Source organism: Macadamia integrifolia, chromosome 2 (genome assembly GCF_013358625.1).
Source record: "Macadamia integrifolia cultivar HAES 741 chromosome 2, SCU_Mint_v3, whole genome shotgun sequence".
NCBI lineage: Eukaryota > Viridiplantae > Streptophyta > Magnoliopsida > Proteales > Proteaceae > Macadamia > Macadamia integrifolia.
The window spans coordinates 32226620-32245996 of record NC_056558.1 but is presented as its reverse complement, the minus strand read 5'-3'; the positions used below and the strand labels follow the sequence as shown (position 1 = coordinate 32245996).

The 19377-nt window shown below is 42.8% G+C and overlaps 1 protein-coding gene across 3 annotated transcripts in view; it reads right to left on the bottom strand.

Moving 5' to 3' along the window:
• Positions 1 to 19377, bottom strand: part of LOC122058853 (protein TIC236, chloroplastic-like) — a 96198-nt gene that overhangs the window by 1088 nt on the left and 75733 nt on the right. For all 3 annotated transcript variants that reach the window (XM_042621561.1, XM_042621568.1, XM_042621554.1), the window contains exons 18-23: positions 8536 to 9360; positions 8162 to 8442; positions 7530 to 7786; positions 6380 to 6618; positions 6096 to 6287; positions 5484 to 5753 (exon numbers count right to left, since the gene is read on the bottom strand). In XM_042621561.1, the coding sequence (XP_042477495.1) occupies positions 5484 to 5753; positions 6096 to 6287; positions 6380 to 6618; positions 7530 to 7786; positions 8162 to 8442; positions 8536 to 9360 (2064 nt within the window). The remainder of the gene's footprint in view (positions 1 to 5483; positions 5754 to 6095; positions 6288 to 6379; positions 6619 to 7529; positions 7787 to 8161; positions 8443 to 8535; positions 9361 to 19377) is intronic.

Here is a 19377-nt window from a genome sequence, read left to right as displayed (position 1 = left end):
TTTTTTTGGTAAAAGATGAATTTATTGAGATAAGGAACATGGCATAGCCGAGGCTTCCAGATTACATGATTCTTGGAGCCAAGGAGTGGAAGTGGCCCATAACTGTCGGACACGTAAATGACAAGGCCCTCCTAGCTAGAGAGTCAGCAATGCTGTTAGTCTCTCTACATATATGTGAAACATTACATCCAAAAAGTAGGTAATAAGGTGATGTATATCCTGGATAATGGGAGCAACTTCTATGGGAGCTAGTTTGGTGGTTTCTTTAATGAGAATAACAAGCTCCATGTTATCGGTCTCCACCTGAACCTTGTCATAGCATTCTCCAATACAGTGGAGGAGAGCATTACGAACCGACATAGCTTCCCCAATAAGAATGGTCCCAAACTGTGTGGGTTCGGAGACCGCTAACCAATATATGCCTTGATAATCACGAACCAAGAAGCCACGACCACATTTTTGAGAGTTTGGATGCTTTGAAGCATCACAATTAACTTTGTATGTGCCTAAAGTGGGAGGACACCAAGGAGCAGCATATTGTAGGTAGTGGTCTAGGTACTTGATGAATTGGATGGGATTTTTGACTTGGCAGCTTGAATAAATTCTGTATGGGAATTTTGAGCTGCAAATGCAACTTCAATAGGGCTCCAGTTCTACCGATTGAATATGAAATCGTTGCAGGCGATCCAAATGAACCAAGCTACGAAAGATGCCAAACCCATAGCTTCCTTGTTGCCAGGTTTCTACCCGTATTAAAAGCATCCCAACCTATAATCCATTGATAAAAGATAGGGTCCTCCGATTGCGGGACAACATATGAAAGCGAGTTTCCTAACCAAACGCCACGGGCAAATGGACAACTAAGAAGAATGTGATCAATAGATTCTATGGGAGCGCCACAACGCTGGCATGAAGGATCAATTGGAACTTTACGGTGAGTGAGAGCTTCTCCCGAGGCCAAGCCTTGGCCACACACCCTCCACAAGAAATTTCTGATTTTTGGGAGAGTTTGGCATGTCCAAATGCGCTTCCAAACCTCCTCAGGAACATGGCTCCAGTGTGATTGATTGGAAGTGTTTCTCAAAAGATTGGTTTGATAGCATATGGTATGCTGATTTCACCGAAAAGGCTCCATTCTTCGCTGCACCTCATATCTGAAAGTCATTTCTTGGGAAGAGACTAAGTTGGATTTTCAGAATTTCTTGAGCATCCAAGGGATGAAAGATTGTGTAGATGAGGTCTCGCTTCCAGACCCTATTTTCTTGATCGATCAGCTCTGCCACTTTAGAGAGAGAACAACCTTCAGGTTTAGGTGATTGGATTTTATAGCCTTTTAAATTGGGAACCCATTTGTCATCCCATATGCTGATGGATTCTCCACTTTCCACCCTCTAAAGGAGCCCATCCAATAAAACTTTTCTACCTTCAATAAGACTACGCCAAGCCCATGATGGTTGGTGACCCAATGGAGCATCCAAGAAATTGGAGTGTGGGAAATATATACTCTTCATGAAACGGGCCCACATTGATTCCAGTTGACTCCATAAGCGCCAAGCCATTTTGGAGAGAAGGGCAGAGTTATGAATGGCCGAGCCTCTAAATCCCAATCCCCCTTTTTCTTTTGAGCGGCAAAGCCTAGCCCATGAGATCCATTGCATCTTGGGTTCGTTTTCAGATTTGCCCCAAAAGAAGTTTGCCGCCATCTTCGTGAAATCGTTATGGATCGCCTTAGGAAGTTTAAAATGTGAGCTTGCATAGTTGGGCATGGCAAAGGACATTGCTTTGAGCATCACTTCACGACCCGCATGTGAGAGAAGATGAAGCTTCCAATTTTGAAATTTATTGGAAACTTTGTCATCGATTTCCTTGAATACTTGGGCTTGGGATGTTCCAAACTCTATTGGTAGACCAAGATATTTGGAGGGTTCTTCACCATATGGCACTTTAAGAACTCTAGAGAACCACCTCTTAAACTTGCTTGGAGTATTATGGTTAAATGTCAAGCTAGATTTTTTCAAGTTAATGCATTGCCCACTTACATGACAGTATAGATCCAAACAAGCCTTGAGGTTACACGCCTCTTGCAATTTCATTTCTGAAAAGAGAAGACAATCATCTGCAAACATTAAGTGTGAAATAGGAAGTGCTCTATTATGGACCTTGATGCTTCTAACAAGGTGAAGATCTTCTGCTTGTGAGTTGACAGAGGATAAGGCTTGTGCACATAATATGAAGATAGCAGGGGATAGAGGATCTCCTTGTCATATCCCATGGGATGGATTAATAGAACCACGAACAGCCCCATTGATAAGAATATTGTGACTTTAACATTAACTTCAAATCATTCTATATTTGGTTATAAAATTTCACTTTACTTTGCATCCAAAACCCTATGCTATAGTATGTAAAATAAAAATTATATATCATTACTAAATATGGTTAAAAAAATTAAGTAGTTTATACAATAATATGGGGTAATGATTATAAACAATTTTTTTTTAAGTATGAAAATTTCACTTCCCTTCCCTTTAAATTCCTCTTGCAACCAAACAGAGCCCAAGGGAAAAAGGGGGGATATAATAGAACAAAAGGGAATCAAGCGCAAAGCAAAAAAGGTAAAGAGAACAAAGACATCAAGACATCAAAGGGAAACAAGCCTAAACAAATTTTGTTTTTTCCGATGATTTGATGATTTTCTCCAAAGCAGATGGCCCCTCTACTGATACTATAATGCTCTGCCTCAATCTCTTTGCCTTGATATCTGGTCGTTGCATCAACGCAAGGAAATCTCTCATATTTCTCTCTAAAATTTCAGATGCTTCAAAGGTCCTCTTCCTTGAGAAAACTGGTTTCGATTTGGGGTCTCTTCCAGTTAGATATTTGGGGTTACCTCTAATTCCAGCAAGGCTCTCAGCTCACCATTGTACTCCCATGTTGGATCTCATCAGAAAACGGCTTCAATTATGGAAAGGCAATCTTCTTTCCTTTGCTGGGCGGCTAGAGCTCATTAGATCTGTTCTTCAAGCCTCCTACATATACTGGTCTGGTATCTATGGGTTGCCCAAATCCATTACTACAAAGCTTGAAACCATCTTTGCTGCCTTCCTTTGGAAAGGATGTGAAACTTCCAGATTCCTCAGGCCCCTAAGCTGAGCTGCGAAATGTCTTCCCAAAAAGAAAGGGGGTTTGGGTTTAAGGCGTATCAAAGATGTCAACTACGCGGGTACTCTAAAGTTGATATAGAAAGTCTAAAGTTGATATAGAAAGTGGTCTCTAAAAAGAAAAGCATCTGGGTCGACTGGCTCTACCCTAATATGCTAAAGAATGACTCCTTTTGGACGGTGCACCCTCCCTCAGATGCTTCTTGGGTTTGGCGAAAGATGATCTCTTTCCGATCCTTGGCCTACAGAGCTATTTCCTCTCGGATAGGTGATGGCTGCTCCACCTACCTATGGCTTGATCCTTGGCACCCAATGGGGATCCTTGCATATGTCCTTAGTGCTAGGAGCATCTATAGTTCGGGTCTTCCAAGACTTGCTAAGGTTGTTGACATAATATCATCTGGAGCTTGGTCCCCCCCTATCAGCTCCTCCCCTCAGTTGGAAGATGTTTGGAATGCTTTGTCTGGGATCCCCTCTCTCGGCCACTCGAGATGTGACACTCTTTTATGGACTCATTCCCCATCCGAAATCTTTGATGCTAAGGCTGCTTGGGACTACACTCGATCTCGAAGCTCCCCCTCCCCTTGGCACAACCTTATTTGGTTCAAGCATCATATTCCCAGGCAAAGCTTCACAGCGTGGAGAGTATTCACAAAGTGCCTTCCCACTCAGGCCTTCCTCATCCATAGAGGTATCCCTACATCCCCACTTTGCTACCTTTGCGGTTTGGAGCCGGAAGACATTGAGCACCTTTTCTTTGCTTGCCTGGTCTCTCATTCCATTTGGAGTCTAATCCTCTCCAAATGCTGGCCCTCTTCAAGAAGAATTCTCCCCCTCCACAGGGAATGGATCTGGATGGACATGACGTTCCATGGAAAGACCATCTGCAACTTTGTGGGCAAGCTTGCCTTCTATGCAACCATCAGTCAGACCTGGATGGAGAGAAATCATAGAAAATGAACCTCCAATTCTTGACCTCTTGAAAAGATTTGGAGCTCCATATTTTTTGATGTCAAAGCTAAGATCTCAAAAGTCTCCTCCGTTGGCTCCCCATCCCCTAGAAATGATTATATTGTAGCTTCTTGGGAGCTTTCAAGCTCTGTGATCAAGACTCTGGATACCCTTTGAGATCCTTTTTGTCTTCTTTCTTCTTCCCCCTCCCCATTCTTGGGGCTTGTATATCCTTTCTTCTTTGGTTTGTTTTAATTAAAATATTCACCTGAAGAAAAAAAGGCAAAAGGGGGGCCATCTCCAAGGAAGGGGGGGGGGATCAAGATGGAGGGGATGAGACCCCAGAAAACAGCAATAAGCTTGTTCCTTGATAAATCCAATCCTAGGAGACGGGGAGAAAACCAAGTCTGGTGCGGATGTTGAAATGGACGACTTTTCAAATCTTAACAAAGGATCAAGAGTTGAAAGTCCATCTACGAAGATTCTTCTGTATCCAAATGTGGCTAATGGTGACGCACAAGGTAAGCTTCCCAGCAGTTTCGTAAATGGAGGAACCGGCAAAAGTCATATCGACCCAGATCTATTCTCTAGCAAGATTAAGAACTCTTCTATTAGATGGCCAACAATGCTTAAGGACTTTCTTCCAGATGATAGAAGAAAAGGGATAGAAGAAAAGGAGATCAGCATCTTCATTACCATTTGCAGAGACAACAGGAGGGAGGAACCAGAATATGCCGATGGATAAGGAAGGATTGCATAGGGAGGCAGTTGGAGAGAGCACACCAAGCAGTAAAGTTGTGATGGGGGATGTGGCCTTTAAACCAGATAGAACTGCGCCAAGGAACAAGGGGACCCATGGACCTGAAAAATTCCCAGGTGGAGGAGCTGAAAGAGCCAAAGAGTGAGGGGAGCCAAATGATTTTGTCCTCACTCCTGTTGAGCTCAAGAGGAAGGGGAGGGAGGACGGACGGACCAAATGGCAGCAAGAGGGGGAGGGGGGGTGGGGGAGATGGGAGGGCACCAAATTCCATTACTCAAGATAGAGGCACCTCTATATTGATCTATTGCCGAAGCCAAAATTAAGAGTATCTGGCTGACCTGGGTGGAAAATGGCCTATATGAGGAGAATGCCTGTAGTTCAACTTTTTTGAGTGAAATATGTCTTTCCAACTTTGAATTTTGGTAAATAAATATCTTCTAGCTGGGTTGTTCTATTGATGTGATATCTAATTTTCATGGTTTATGATTGGATCGGTGACATGTGGGAGATGATTCTGGTCACCAAATTACATGTTTTTCAGAAATTACTTTATATATCATGGAACTGCAGAAGTGAAACTTAAAGACCAAAAAGAAATAGTGATAATTTACCTGGAGTCGTTTCCCAAGCTGGACTTCGACTTCTGTGCCAAAGGAAATATTTGCTAGTGATCTGATAGGATCAAAAGTTGGGTCAAGAGAAAGCAAACTAGGGATCTGGGGTGCATGCACGAGCCTCCACCTAGCCTGTCCAATTTCTCCCTTGCCTTCTATTCTTGGCATTAATGTCTCTAGTGTTGCAGCAGCGAGCTTCTTGAATGCAAGCTGACCATCACCTTCCAGGATAGACTCTGCCAACTGACTCTCAACAACTCGGGCCGCCTGTACAAAGTATCCTTGTCATATTACAACTTTGGGTACTTTGAGAAGAAACATATAATTCCACAGTTCTTTGACTATGAACTGGCAGTAGAGTAGAGCATACACAACACTTAAATCTCAAGCAAAAGCAACAACAAACTTTTGGGACGTTAATTCAGAACAATGTTATAGTTTTACTCATTATAAAGGGGAGGGTGGGTGGAGGAGGGGATTAGAAAAAAGTGTTGCATTTTACTAATAGAAAGTAAAGTTCATGTAAAACCAAAAAAAAAAAATGTTTTGAAGAGGAAACTGGTTATAAAGACTGCTCAACTGTACTATTTATCATGATGTTACAAGTACCTCCATAGGTGAGAGGACATCCTGTTCCACAGATCGTGTTGAGGTCACGACCAAATTGTCCTGCCAATTACTCGCTCGACTTTGGATCCTGAATTGCCATTCTGATCCAACCAAAGCTAAGTCTAGTATCGGATCAAGCCCAAGATCAGGCTCAAACTTTGCTACGTTGAGATGCTCTCTTTTAAGCCTCACCTGAATTTTATGAGATTAAACACAAAAAATTACACTACATACCATGCACAAGGGGACACTACCCAAACTGAAAGTAGAAATATCAAATTCACCTGAGTGGCAACGAGATTGACATCACCATTCTCAAATGTTAAAACTCCTTTAGGTTTTATCCATTTAGGATGGGCCAACCCATTTAGCTCAAGCTCTCCACTGACAGCAAAGTTGAGAATCAAAGGATATAGTATTCTTAACTCTGGTCCAAGAACAAGCTTCAAGTCTGTGAGGTGGACATCAACTTTTGGCTTACTATTTGTTTGCTCCATTTCCTTTTCAACTTCAACTTGTTTTCCTGAAGATCAAAACAAGTTTAACAAGAATTGTCAAGATACCCCAAACATAGACGAAAATAAAATTTTAGAAGCCAGGTTTAAGAGCTCATAAGCTACAAGGCAAACAACCCCCAGATTTACAACACCTTGGATCCTGTATCAGCATTGTTTGGGGTGTGATGTATAGGCAGAGATGCAGTTTTTGGTTGCTTTCAGACAGTTTAAACACTCTGAATTGCAACCTATATCTGAAACCCAGAGCTGTCCTTGATATACATTGGATTTTTTTTTCTTTAATTATGTCAAATTTCTGCCCATTCGCTATTCTTACATCAAGCTACTTACCAAACAGTCTAAGAATCTCAATTTGATAGCTGATATCTTGAAAATTTTTACTAGCCCACTGCATAGAGAAAATGATTGCACACTGTCCCTTAGTAGAGAAACGACTGCAAGCACACATTGAAGGAGATGAAAGAGGTTATAATATAACCAGCAGGCCATCAGAACAGCCATTTCTAGGAGTCCGGGCTCCTGATGTACTGAAGCCAAAATAATGGCCCAAAAAGTGTTCTCGATGTTTTCCATCACATTATCGCCTCTATCGCAAGTTTTAGACAACAGAACTCAACCAAGTGGGATAATAAAGTGTGGCACTCGACTATTTTGAAAGAAACTAAAAAGAGAGAGAGAGAGAGAGAGAGAGAGAGAGAGAGAGAGAGATTTCCATTGCAGATGTTTTTTCAGGGGAAACCTAGTAGAACTTTGAGGTTGTTGTGGATATTGTGATACACATATGCACAAACCCACTTGGAAGGTGGCCCACTGGATGATCAGGATTAGGTACATATTCATGTCCCTCCAATGCTGGAATGGGGGTCTCCTGGACCCTATGTTCAGAAAATCTTTCTCCATAAATACACTACAGTACCTGATGGTCGAGAGAATTTGGCACTGGAAGCAGCAGGTTCTGAATCGAAAAAACATGAAACGTGCCCAGCAGCAGACATTCGGTTGTAACTGCTACTTGGAAGCTTTGATCGATTTGATGTCAATCTATTAAAGCTGGCGGCTCCATTACCCTTATCATGAGGCAGATATGCTTCTCCACCGCTCAATTTTATCATTCCAGAAATGTTTGGCTGCAATATAGAACCAGTTACTTGGACCATGCTGTCCACCTGACCACTGTTTTTTGAAGATGACATGTTAGCAGAGCAGAAGAAAAGAATAAATAAATAAGGAACAGCTAACAATGCAAATCATGCCATAGAACCAAGAGCTAATGAATGACTTCAGTGTCGGGATCAAGTGTTCAAAGAGACACTCTTAAGATAGTGAAAAACATTTTTCATGATCTGACAAAATTTAACAACAGTCAAACTAGTATGGCTTGTGTAGGTATTAGAATAAAGTCCACAAAGTATAAAACTAAATCACAGAGTCACAAGCATTATGGACCTAAATAAAAGCATTTAGCCATTTAAATCATAAATGCTGCCACAAAAGAGAATGTAAGACCTTTTTGGTGAGAATGAAGCGTATTAAAGTAAAATAATACACCTTAAGATATTCTTTGCCCGGACTTCCAAAACCTCACATTTCAAGTCAATTTTGTCGCCTGGAGATGCTTCACTAGTTTTGAGAGGCAGGTTTCCCTTTACAAACAGCTTTCCTCTTCTGCTTACTCTGCTTTCCAAGGAACTGATACATAACCTGTTAGATTTTACATGAACTGTACCGCCTAAGCTGGTAATCGGCTCCCGTAATACTGGTGAAGATATAGATGCCCGGTGGAATGATGCAGATCCATCCAGCACTGGTTGCTCGACTGTGCCTCTAACCTATTTAATAAAAAAAGATAATATCTGTTAGGAAAGTGAATTTCATCCAATATCGAAATAAGGCTGAACTTCAGAGAAATTTTCTCCACTTGCCTGGAGAACAATGTCGGCGTTGCCATGAAGCCAGTTGGCATAGGGGCACAAGGCAGTTATCAACATCATGCCCCCATCTTTAATGTCCGCATCAACCCTAACATCCCCAACATCTAGTAAGGTCCAGTTTAAAACTTTGAGACTTTCTGCCAACTGAATATCCCAACCTTCTTCATTTCTATCTCTAGAGACTTTCTTTTCACTGATTTCTTCAGACAAGCCTCTATTCTTTTCCTTTGCCCAACCAGGGATTGAAATTGCTCCAACTTTATCCATTTCCTTATCTTCTTCTTCCATCATGCTATTTTGCATAGAAGTTACTGGAACACTTCCTTGAATGTGAACATGACCGCTTTGAATAGTGGGTTCAAAGTTTGCCTTAAAAAGAAAACGACTGCTAGAGGTCAGGGAGGCAACAATTTCAGCCCGTCCAAGATCAATGCCCCCAATAGCACCATCAAGTAGCCTTACTTGTACATCACACTCTGGCTTTGCAAGGCTTCCTCTAAGATCTCCTTCCATGTGCAAAATACCCTTCATGGGTGTCAAAAATTGTCGCAAAGAGTGCACAGCCACTGAGGCTGAAGATTCTATTACTTGAACCAGTGTTGGGACCAAACCAACAGGGAAATTCAATACAGCAAAATGAAGATTCGTTTTTGGCCCTAATAAAGTCCCATCAGCATGGATTGTGGCATTATCTCTTTGGATGAAAATTTTCTCAAGACGCAGACCATCATTGTTGCTGTATGCACCAACTGCCTGAACACGTTGAGTTTTGTAGGTTCCCCACTCCCAGTCTTCCCCGTGGAAGTCAAAGTCCGCCTGTAAAATATTATGGTATAAAAAGAAAGTTCATACATATGAGAAGGAGCAGCAATGAAGTATCTATTTTTATCCGAAAAGCTGATATATGATCATAAAAATAAATGGCATGGTGAAGTTCACAAGGATAAAGATGGTTGCAAGCTGGTCCTTATTTTCCCCAGTAGAACTTCAGAGATACATATTACAAACAGAAACAGGAAAAAGAGAAAAAATATATATATATATATAATGCATTACATGTTAGAGTTCATGTATAAGGGTATTAAGGGCACTTTGATTTTTTTTTTTTTTGATGAATAAATAATTCATTACCAAGAGGAGAATAATATACAGGGGGGAAAAGGGAGGGGGGGCAAGCAAAATCCAACAAGGAGAAGCCAACCCAAAGGGAGCTAAAATATTAACAAGAACAGCTCAAAACTAAAGCTGGAACAAAATTGGGGTGGGGGGGGGGGGGGACCAGCTTCCCTAAGCAGGGTGTATGGGGTCAACCTGCAGGTTTCAAGAAGTAATGATGTGGGAGTTTTTCGGGGAAATAGGGACAGGGCAAGGGTTAAGGGCATGAATGCCATGAGCATTAGAGGTAACATCAAAGTAGACAGCTTTCCAAATCATATCCAGAGATCTAGATTTGGGGGTCCATCTACGAATGTTGCGTTCCATCCAGAGATGATTGATAGTAGCACAAAACGCCAATTTTCCCCCAGTGTCACAAATGAAAGGGCTTGAGAATGTCATGTCAATCCAAATGCATTCGCGGTTAAAGGGGAGGATGGTTCTAGGATTTGGCCAACATTTGGAGAGAACAGATTTCCAAACAAGGGAGGAGAAGAAAAGGTGGGGGATATCTTCAATGCCCGAGGGGCAAAGACAGCAGGAAGGGTTAACAGGGATGAGACAGTGGATGAGGAAGGATTGGGTGGGAGGACAGTTGGAGAGGCACCGCTAGAGGGTGAAGCTATGCAGGGGATGTGGCCCTTAAACCAGACCAATTTATGCCACGGTACAGTTAGGGAAGAGGTCCGAATGTGGGCCCAGGCCGAGGCAGAAGAGAAAATGCCATTGGGGGAGGGAAGCCAATTGCATTTGTCTTCCCTCCCTCGATGGCCAGGGGGAAGAGGGGGGAGAGAAGACCAGATATATTCAAGAGGAGGAAGGGGGTGACCAACCAGTGGGAGAGAGGATAGAGGAGACCAGAGCATTAAATGGGAGATCAGAGGAGTATGTCTCTGGGAGTAAGAAGATGAGAAAAGATACCTAAAGGATGCTAGGGGTCTTTCCAAAGGGGGGTGGAGTTCCCATTTCCAATGGAGTGGGAAATGGCAATGAGAGCAATGGGGCTATGCTCCAGAATCTTCCTCTAGATTCAGGAAGCATCTGAGCTGGAGGGGGCAGTCCAAAGGGAATTGTGTTTGATAAGCCCAGAGCGAATCCAATCAACCCAGCTGCTTTTGTGCTTGGACACAATTTTCCAGATAAGTTTAAGGACACCCACCGAATTGGCATCCTTAATTTTCCTAATCCCAAGACCACCTTCAGCTTTGGGGAGACATACCTTCTTCCAGCTGAGACGCCTAAGGAATCTGGAAGATTCTGAACCTTTCCAGAGGAAGGAGCAAAGAAGACCCTCAAAAGTCTTTATCACTAAAGCAGGGAGGATGAATGTACTGGACCAATAAAGATACATAGATTGGAGAACCGATTTGATCAAGGTAAGGCGACCAGCATAAGAAAGGAAATTGCCTTTCCAAAGTTGAAGCTTTTTCTTGAGGTGGTCAAGTAAGGGGGTATAGTGATGGGCAAAAAGCCCAGAAGAGATAAGAGGGAGGCCCAAGTATTTAACGAGGAGGGAGCCTAGAGGGATGCACGAGATGCCGCAGAGGGTTTCTTTGGCCTCAACAAAGATGCCTGAGAGGAAGATGTTGGTGTTAGAGATATTAGTTATGTTACTCTAAGGGCAGTATTGTAATTTATCTCATTATGTTTTATTTTCCTTTTCCTCCTTAGGGAGGTATGTGTAATACCTTGTAAATATATTAGTAATGGATATATTGGTGTATGTGAGATTTCTCTCATAACACACTATTCCAACATACCATCGATTCCCTCTCTTCTCCCTCTTCTACTTCTCCATCTTCTTCCTCATCTCACATCTCATTGTTCCTCTCCATTCACATATTCTAACTTGGTATTAGAGCAGTTTCTTGTAAGGTTGGTTTGAGAGTTGAACTAATTGGCTTCTTCCTTCTTCTCTTCTCTTTGGAACCTTAGGTTACAAAGGGGTTCCAAGAAAAAGGACTTTTATATAAGAAGATTGAAGAAACCTTGAGGGAGGCATGCAAGGAGACCATGGAGACACCAAGGGAAGTTTTTCTTTGAAGAAAGGGACATTTGCAGGTTGCAAGAACCAAAACCAGGCTTAGATAAGGTTACCGCCAGCCTTGGAGTATTTTTCCCTTTTCTCTCTCATCTGGTCAGCTTTGGAGCTGAAACCAAGCTCACTTGGATCCCCCTAGGTTGTAGTATTAACCCTCTTGGTCTCGCTACAAGCCTCCTTGAGTTGGGCAGCCACAACTCAAAAATATCAGTCCATATAGGGTACTACCTGCCCTGTTTTTGGTGTTTTTACTTCTAAAAAATTGTCTACGATGCTTCCGACTGCTATTTGCTTGTGAGGTATAATGTTTAGGGGTATTTAGCTCTTATGTTATGATCCTACACCTTGAAGGAGGTAGATGTTGTGAATTCCTTTGAAGTGTCTGCTTGGATTGGTGGCTGGTTTTTTTTTTTTTTTTTTTTGGTCGAGGGAAAGCAATTTTTGGGTAGAGTTTGTACTCCCCACCTTGTGTGTGACCTGCAATATGTCTAAATATAGTGGCTTTGGAGCCCTCTTTGGTGATGTTTCAGCCAGTGTATCGAGTGGTGCTCCTCCTATTGTTTTTGATAACCCACATACCCAGATCTCTATTGTGAAGTTAGACAACACCAACCATTTGGATTGGGCTCATTCTATGAAGCTTTCCTTGCGGAGTAGAGGAAAGCTATGTTACGTTACAAGTACCATTAAGGCTCCTAACCCAGAAGACCCGACATATCCAAAGTGGGAGACTGAGAACTCCACTGTTATGACATGGCTGATTTTTTTCATGAAACCTGAGATTGGAAGGTTTATGAGGAAAGAAACGGCCAAGGATATACAGTGTTACTAAGACTTTTAACCGTGTGGGTGACTCGGTTAAGGTTTATCAACTACTTCAGAAGGTCATTGGCATGAAGCAAGGGACTAGGACCATTTCTGAGTACTACAACAATGTTATTAGTCTCTGGGAGGAGTATGATCACTAATAGGGACCTTCAACTGTCCAATCCTAAGGATGAAGCTAAGGTTTATTGGACACTAGAGAAGGAACAGGTTCTTATTTTTCTTAGTGAGCTGAACCCTGAGTATGAGCCAATCTGGATCCAAATTTTGGGTCAGTCTCCTCTTCTATCCCTTGATGAAGTGTGTAGTTATTTACAGAGTGAGAAGACCAGGTATGTGGCCATGGAACATACCCCTTCTCTTGAGTGGTCAGCTCTTACTACTAGCTCTCAGAAGGATTGGTGTGGTGGTGGCCGAGGCCAAGGCCCACCTCGTGGAGATGACAGACGATGTGATAATTGTGGGAAGTCTGGGCACACCAAAGAGAGATGTTGGGTTCTTCATGGTCGACCTCCTGGCATGCGTGGTTCTAGTGGTGCTCGTGGTGGACGTAATGGGGGAGCTAGAGCCCACAGTGTTGAGACTGAGCATGTTACTACAGGGTCTGCTTCTAGCCCACAGCCAAAGCACAGTTCTCTTACTAGGGAGGATATTGCAGCATTCCGCAAGGTCATGTCTCAACTGGGAGGCTCATTATCTTCTTCCCTTACAGTGCCAGAGTCCTCAGCTTCAACTTTGCAGGTTTCCTCATTTGCCCCTTCCACAGCTTTATCTTGGGTTATTGATTCGGGTGCTACAGATCATATGACTGGTATGTCCCATTATTATGATACGTACTCTATTTGTTCCGGTAGAGATAAGGTCAGGGTTGCCGATGGCTCCCTTTCCTCCATTTTTGGTAAAGGAAGCATTCCTGTTACTTTTTCCATTTCACTTGATTCTGTTTTTCAAGTTCCTGACCTTACCCCTAATCTCTTATCTATGAGCCATCTGACAAAATCCTTAAACTGTTGTCACTTTTTTTTCCTTCTCATTTTCTCTTTCAGGACTTGGTGACGAAGAGGATTATTGGCAATGGGCGTGAGGAGAAAGGACTCCACCTACTTGAACCTCAATCACTTTTTTTACTACAGCCTAGTCTTATGTGTGGGGACGTACTGATAGCAGGTCTGTGGATTCTGTGATGTGGCACCAACGTTTGGGGCATCCATCTTTTGTTGCAATAAGGAAATAGTTACCTCATTTATTTACTTCTTTTCCTAGTTCCCATGTTTTTCATTGTGAACCGTGTAGTTTTGCTAAACATTGTCGTTCCTCTTATTCTTGTCATGGTAATAGATCGACTGTTCCTTTTCATATTGTGCACTCTGATGTTTGGGGGCCTTCTCCTATTACTTCTTTACTTAGTTTTCGTTACTTTGTTTCTTTTGTTGATTTTTCTCGTGCTACTTGGACTATTTTGATGAAGCACAAGAGTGATGTGTATGATGCCTTTAAAAATTTTTATCATATGGTTTGTACACAATTTGACACCAAAATTAAAATTGTTCGTTCTGACAAAGGGGGGGAGTATATATATGGTGGTCTTCAAGACTTTTTTACTGACCATGGCATTATCCATCAACTAGCTTGTGTTGACACATCCCAACAAAATGGGGTAGATGAGAGGAAAAAACGCCATTTGTTGGAGGTCAATAGGAGTCTTCTCTTTGGCATGCATGTTCCTAAAACTTTTTGGTCTGATGCTCTTCTTATTACTGCTTATTTGATCAACCGTATGCCAACACAACTCCTTGGCTCCAAAACTCCCTTGGACACCTTATCTCCTCAGTCTTCTTCTCTCTTTTCCACCCAAAGTGTTTAGGTGTATCTGTTATGTCCATGTTAATAAGCCTTCTCGGATTAAACTGGACCCCAAGGCACTTAAATGTATCTTTCTTAGCTACTCCTCCACTACTAAGGGATAGAAGTGCTATCATCCTTCTTCCAGACGAAGGTTTCTCTTTAAAGATGTCACCTTCCTTGAGTTTGCACCTTTTTTTGCCTCTCCTCAGCATCCTTTTCAAGGGGAATATAATGGAGGTGAAAAAGTTACTGATAAGATCCCTTTTCTTTCCCCATTACCTATCCCTCCTTTTATACTTGACATTGGGAAACATAAAGAGGTGGATATTATTGATGTTGGTGATCATTCAAGAGGTGGTTCAGGTTCAGGTAATGAAAAGGAGACTATTGTGTACACAAGGAGGAATAAGAAGATCTGCCAATAGTCCTCTTTGAATCCAACTCCTGAGATCCACCCTCCTCAGTCAGGTAATATTCATCCTTCCACATCAGAGTTAGATCTTCCTATTGCTATTAGGAAGGGAAAGAGAGTTTGTACTAATCCTATAGCCTAGTTTGTTTCCTATGACTCTCTATCCCCTGCAGGTGTTGCATTTACTATTGCTCTCTCATCAGCTTCTATTCCCAAGAATGTTTCTGAAGCTATGTCTGACCCAAAGTGGAAGCAAGCTATGACTGAGGAAATGATGGCCCTTGAAAAAAATTGCACCTGGAAATTGGTTGACCTTCCAAGGGGGAGAACTCCAGTTGGATGCAAGTGGGTCTACACAATCAAGTACCGGTCAGATCGTACTATTGAGAGGTACAAAGTAAGGCTGGTAGGAAAAGGACACAGTCAAGTGTATGGGATTCACTATCAGGAGACATTTGCTCCTGTGGTTAAGCATAACACCATAAGGGTCCTTTTATCTCTGGTAGCAAATAAGGATTGGCCATTGTATCAATTAGATGTGAAGAATGCCTTCCTACATGGTGACTTAGAAGAGGAAATGTATATGCAAACTCCTCCTAGCTTCAAGTTCCCTTCAGCTACAGGAAAGGTATGCCTTCTTAAGAAGGCTCTGTGTGGTCTTAAACAATCCCCGAAGGCCTGGTTTGAAAGGTTCCGACAGGCCATCCTGAAGAATGGCTATTCCCAAAGTCAGGCTAACCACACTCTGTTCACTAAGCATGGTAATGGCACCATCATAGCTTTGATTGTCTATGTTGATGACATTGTGGTAATTGAAGATGGCAGAAATGAGATAGTCAATCTGAAGAACTACTTAGCCCAACAATTTGAGATTAAGAATCTAGGATCCTTAAAGTATTTCTTGGAGATTGAAGTGTCTAGATCCAAGAAGGGCATAAATATATGCCAAAAGAAGTTTATTCTAGACCTGTTGAAAGAAACAGGAATGTTGGGCTGCAAGCTTGCAAGTTCTCCTATTGAGCAGAATCATAAGCTGGGGGAAGATGCTGGCCCTTCTCTTCTTGATGTGGGGAAATATCAAAGGCTAGTTGGGAAGCTTATTTATTTATCTGGGGGAAGATGCTAGCCCTTCTCTTCTTGATGTGGGGAAATATCAAAGGCTAGTTGGGAAGCTTATTTATTTATCCTTAACTCGTCCAAACATTACTTATGCAGTAGGGGTGGTGAGTCAGTTTATGCATGCTCCCAAGAGTGGGCACTTGGATGTAGTTTACCACATCCTCCGGTACTTGAAGTCCTCTCCAGGAAAATGACTACTTTTTGCCAAGCATAACCACATGAGGATAGAAGGCTTCACTGATGCAGATTGGGCTGACTCAGTCTCTGATAGGAGATCTACATCAGGCTATTGCACATTTGTAGGTGAAAACCTAGTTACATGGCAGAGTAAGAAGCAATATGTGGTGGTTCGGTCTAGTGCAGAGGTAGAATTTAGAGCCATAGCTCATGGAGTGTGTGAGCTTCTCTGGTTGAAAAGGCTTGTCTAAGAATTGAGTTTTGATACTGAGGCACCTATGAGGCTTTTTTGTGACAACAAGGCTGCCATAAGTATAGCCCACAATCCTATGCAGCATGACATGATGAAGCACATAGAGGTGGACAGACACTTCATTAAGGACAAGATTGACACTGGTTACATATGCACACCTTTTGGAAGGACTAGAAATCAGCTGGCTGATATCTTCACAAAAGGTCTCATTCATCATCAGTTCAGTTCTCTGCTGCCCAAGCTGGGAATGCATGATATTTATTCTCCAGCTTGAGGGGGAGTGTTAGAAATATTAGTTATGTTACTCTAAGGGCAGTCTTATAATTTATCTCATTATGTTTTATTTTTCTTTTCCTCCTTAGGGAGGTATGTGTAATTTCCCTTCTTAGAGAGGTTTGTGTAATACCTTGTAAATATATTAGTAAAGGATATATTGGTGTATGTGAGATTTCTCTCACAACACACTATTCCAACGTACCATCGATTCCCTCTCTTCTCCCTCTTCTACTTCTCCCTCTTCTTCCTCATCTCACATCTCATTGTTGCTCTCCATTCACATATTCTAACTGTTGGACTTGAGGAGGTTGATTTTGAGACCCGAAAGGGTTTCAAAGTTGTGGAGGGTAGACATGATGGTGGAGATGGAGAGAGGGTCAGCCTTGGAGAAAATTATGATGTCATCTACAAAAGCCAAATGAGAGAGGAGAAGAGCTTTGCACTTGGGAATAGGGGAGATGAGATGGATGTCCATGGCAGATTGGATAGAGCGGGAAAGGATTTCTAAGGAAAGGGAGAAGAGAAGAGAAAGGGGACATCCTTGGCAAATGCCGCGACTCGAGGGAAAGTAGACAGCCGAGCTACAATTCACATGGTCAGAGAAACGGGAGGTGGAAATGCAAGTAAGTATCCAGCGGACAAAGGAGGTTGGGAAAGCCATTTGGATCAAAACATTTGAAATGAAGTCCTGACTTATTGTGTCAAAAGCTTTGTGAATATCGATCTTGAGGAGGGCAGCCGGGGAGTGAGTCTTGCAATCAAAACCCTGAACAATCTCATTACAGAGGATAATGTTATCGACGATGCTCCTACCCGCTATGAAGGCAGATTAGTTCGGGCTAACAAGAGAATCAATGACTTTCTGAATCCTATTAGCAAGAATTTTGGCAATGAATTTATAGAGAAGATTGCAGAGAGAGATGGGTTTGAAATCATTCATGGAGATCGCTCCTTCCTTTTTAGGTATAAGACAGAGGAAGGTATTGTTGATCCCACCAATTTGGTTAAGGTTGAAAAAGAAGCTTCTCACTGGCAGAATGAGGTCATTACGGATGGTATTCCAACAGGAGAAGAATCCCATGTCGAAGCCATCAGGACCCAGGGCTTTATTGGCCTTGTGACAGAGGATAGCCGAAATGATTTCTTCCTCACTAGGGATTGATTGGAGGAAGGGAAGGAGCTCCTCAGGGACAAACTTGTTTATGAGGTTGGGGGGTATGGGGTGGGGGGCTGAATATCCTCTGAAAATGGGAAATAGCTTCGGACTTGATGAGATCAGGGGGAGTAGAGATCAATCCCAGTGGAGGAAATGAGCTTGGGGATGGTGTTAGCATTATTCCTGGCTTTAAGGAAGTGGTGGAAATAAGGTGAATTAGAGTCTCCAAGGTCAAGCCATTTGATATGGGCTTTTTGGCGGAGAAAGCTTTCCTCTTGCTCTAGAAGCAAGGAAAGGTCAGAAGCAACAGTTTTTTCTTCCTCAGCCAGGACAGGGTAGAGGATATCAAGTTGGAGTCTAGATTAAATGGAGAAAAGTTTTTTCCCGACCATTAGCAACCCTGGAGGAGATGTTCCTAAAGACTGAGGCATTCCAGATCTTGAGGGTGGCTTTAACATTCTTGAGGTTTTTGGCAAAAGCATGGAGCGGGGAGAGAGAGTAGGAGATAGGAGTGTTCCAGGCATTGTGGACTAACTGGTGGAAGTCTGGTTGAGAGATCCACATGTCAAAGAATTTAAAAGGCTTGGCCCGAATGAGCAGAAAGGAAGGACATGGAGGGAAATGGGGCTATGATCAGAACTCCTGGGGAGATTAAAGCAGGCATGGGAAGAAGGGAAAGAGTCAAGCCATGCTTCATTAACAAGGGCTCTGTTAAGCTTACAAGCCACTTATTGGGTACCAGCTCTTCTGTTGTGCCAGGTGAATTTGGCTCCCGACCATCTGAGGTTAGTGAGATTGAGGTCATCAATGCAGTCATTGAAGAAGTCAACAGCCTGAGAGTCAATGTGGTTATCCCCGTGCTTTTCATGGCTGAAGAGGATAACATTGAAGTCTCTCACTATCCCCTAAGGCCTGGGACCAAAGGAAGGGGAAAGGGAGAGAAGGTCAGTCCATAGGGGAAGTCTGAGGGAAGCTCTATTATGAGCATAAACAATAGAAAGAGAGCAGATGAAGGGACCGGAGTGGTGGGAGATGGAGATATGCATAACTTGGGCAGAAGAGGAGAGGCAGGAGATGGACAAGGTGGATGGGTCCCAAAGGATCCAAATCTGACCATTGGGGCTGAAGAGGTAATTGGATTCAAAGGACCAATTGGGAGCAATAGAAGAAGCAATATGGGAGGGATTGGCCTCCAGAACTCGGGTTTCCACTTTCCAAGAGACAGCAAAGGTTGGATTGGGAGGAGCGGATAAAGGAATGAATCTCAACCTATTTTGATGAGGAATTGAGGCCTCGGACATTCCAAATTGTCCAAGAAATCATGGGGAATTAGGGGTAGAGGGCATCGCACGCTTAGTGGTGCAGCAGGGGGTCTTGGAAGGAGGCGGCGGCGGCTATAACCAATAACAGGGGAGGTTGAGGATTTGGTGGTGATGGTAGAGGTTTTTTTCAGTTGCCTTTTATGGGTGGGTGGTGGGGCAGGGTTGAGGGTGGTGGCCGGGGTGCAGGTGTCAGGTATAAGATTTGGCTGGGAGGCAGCCGAAACCCCATCCAATAGATCAGCTTGAGGAGCT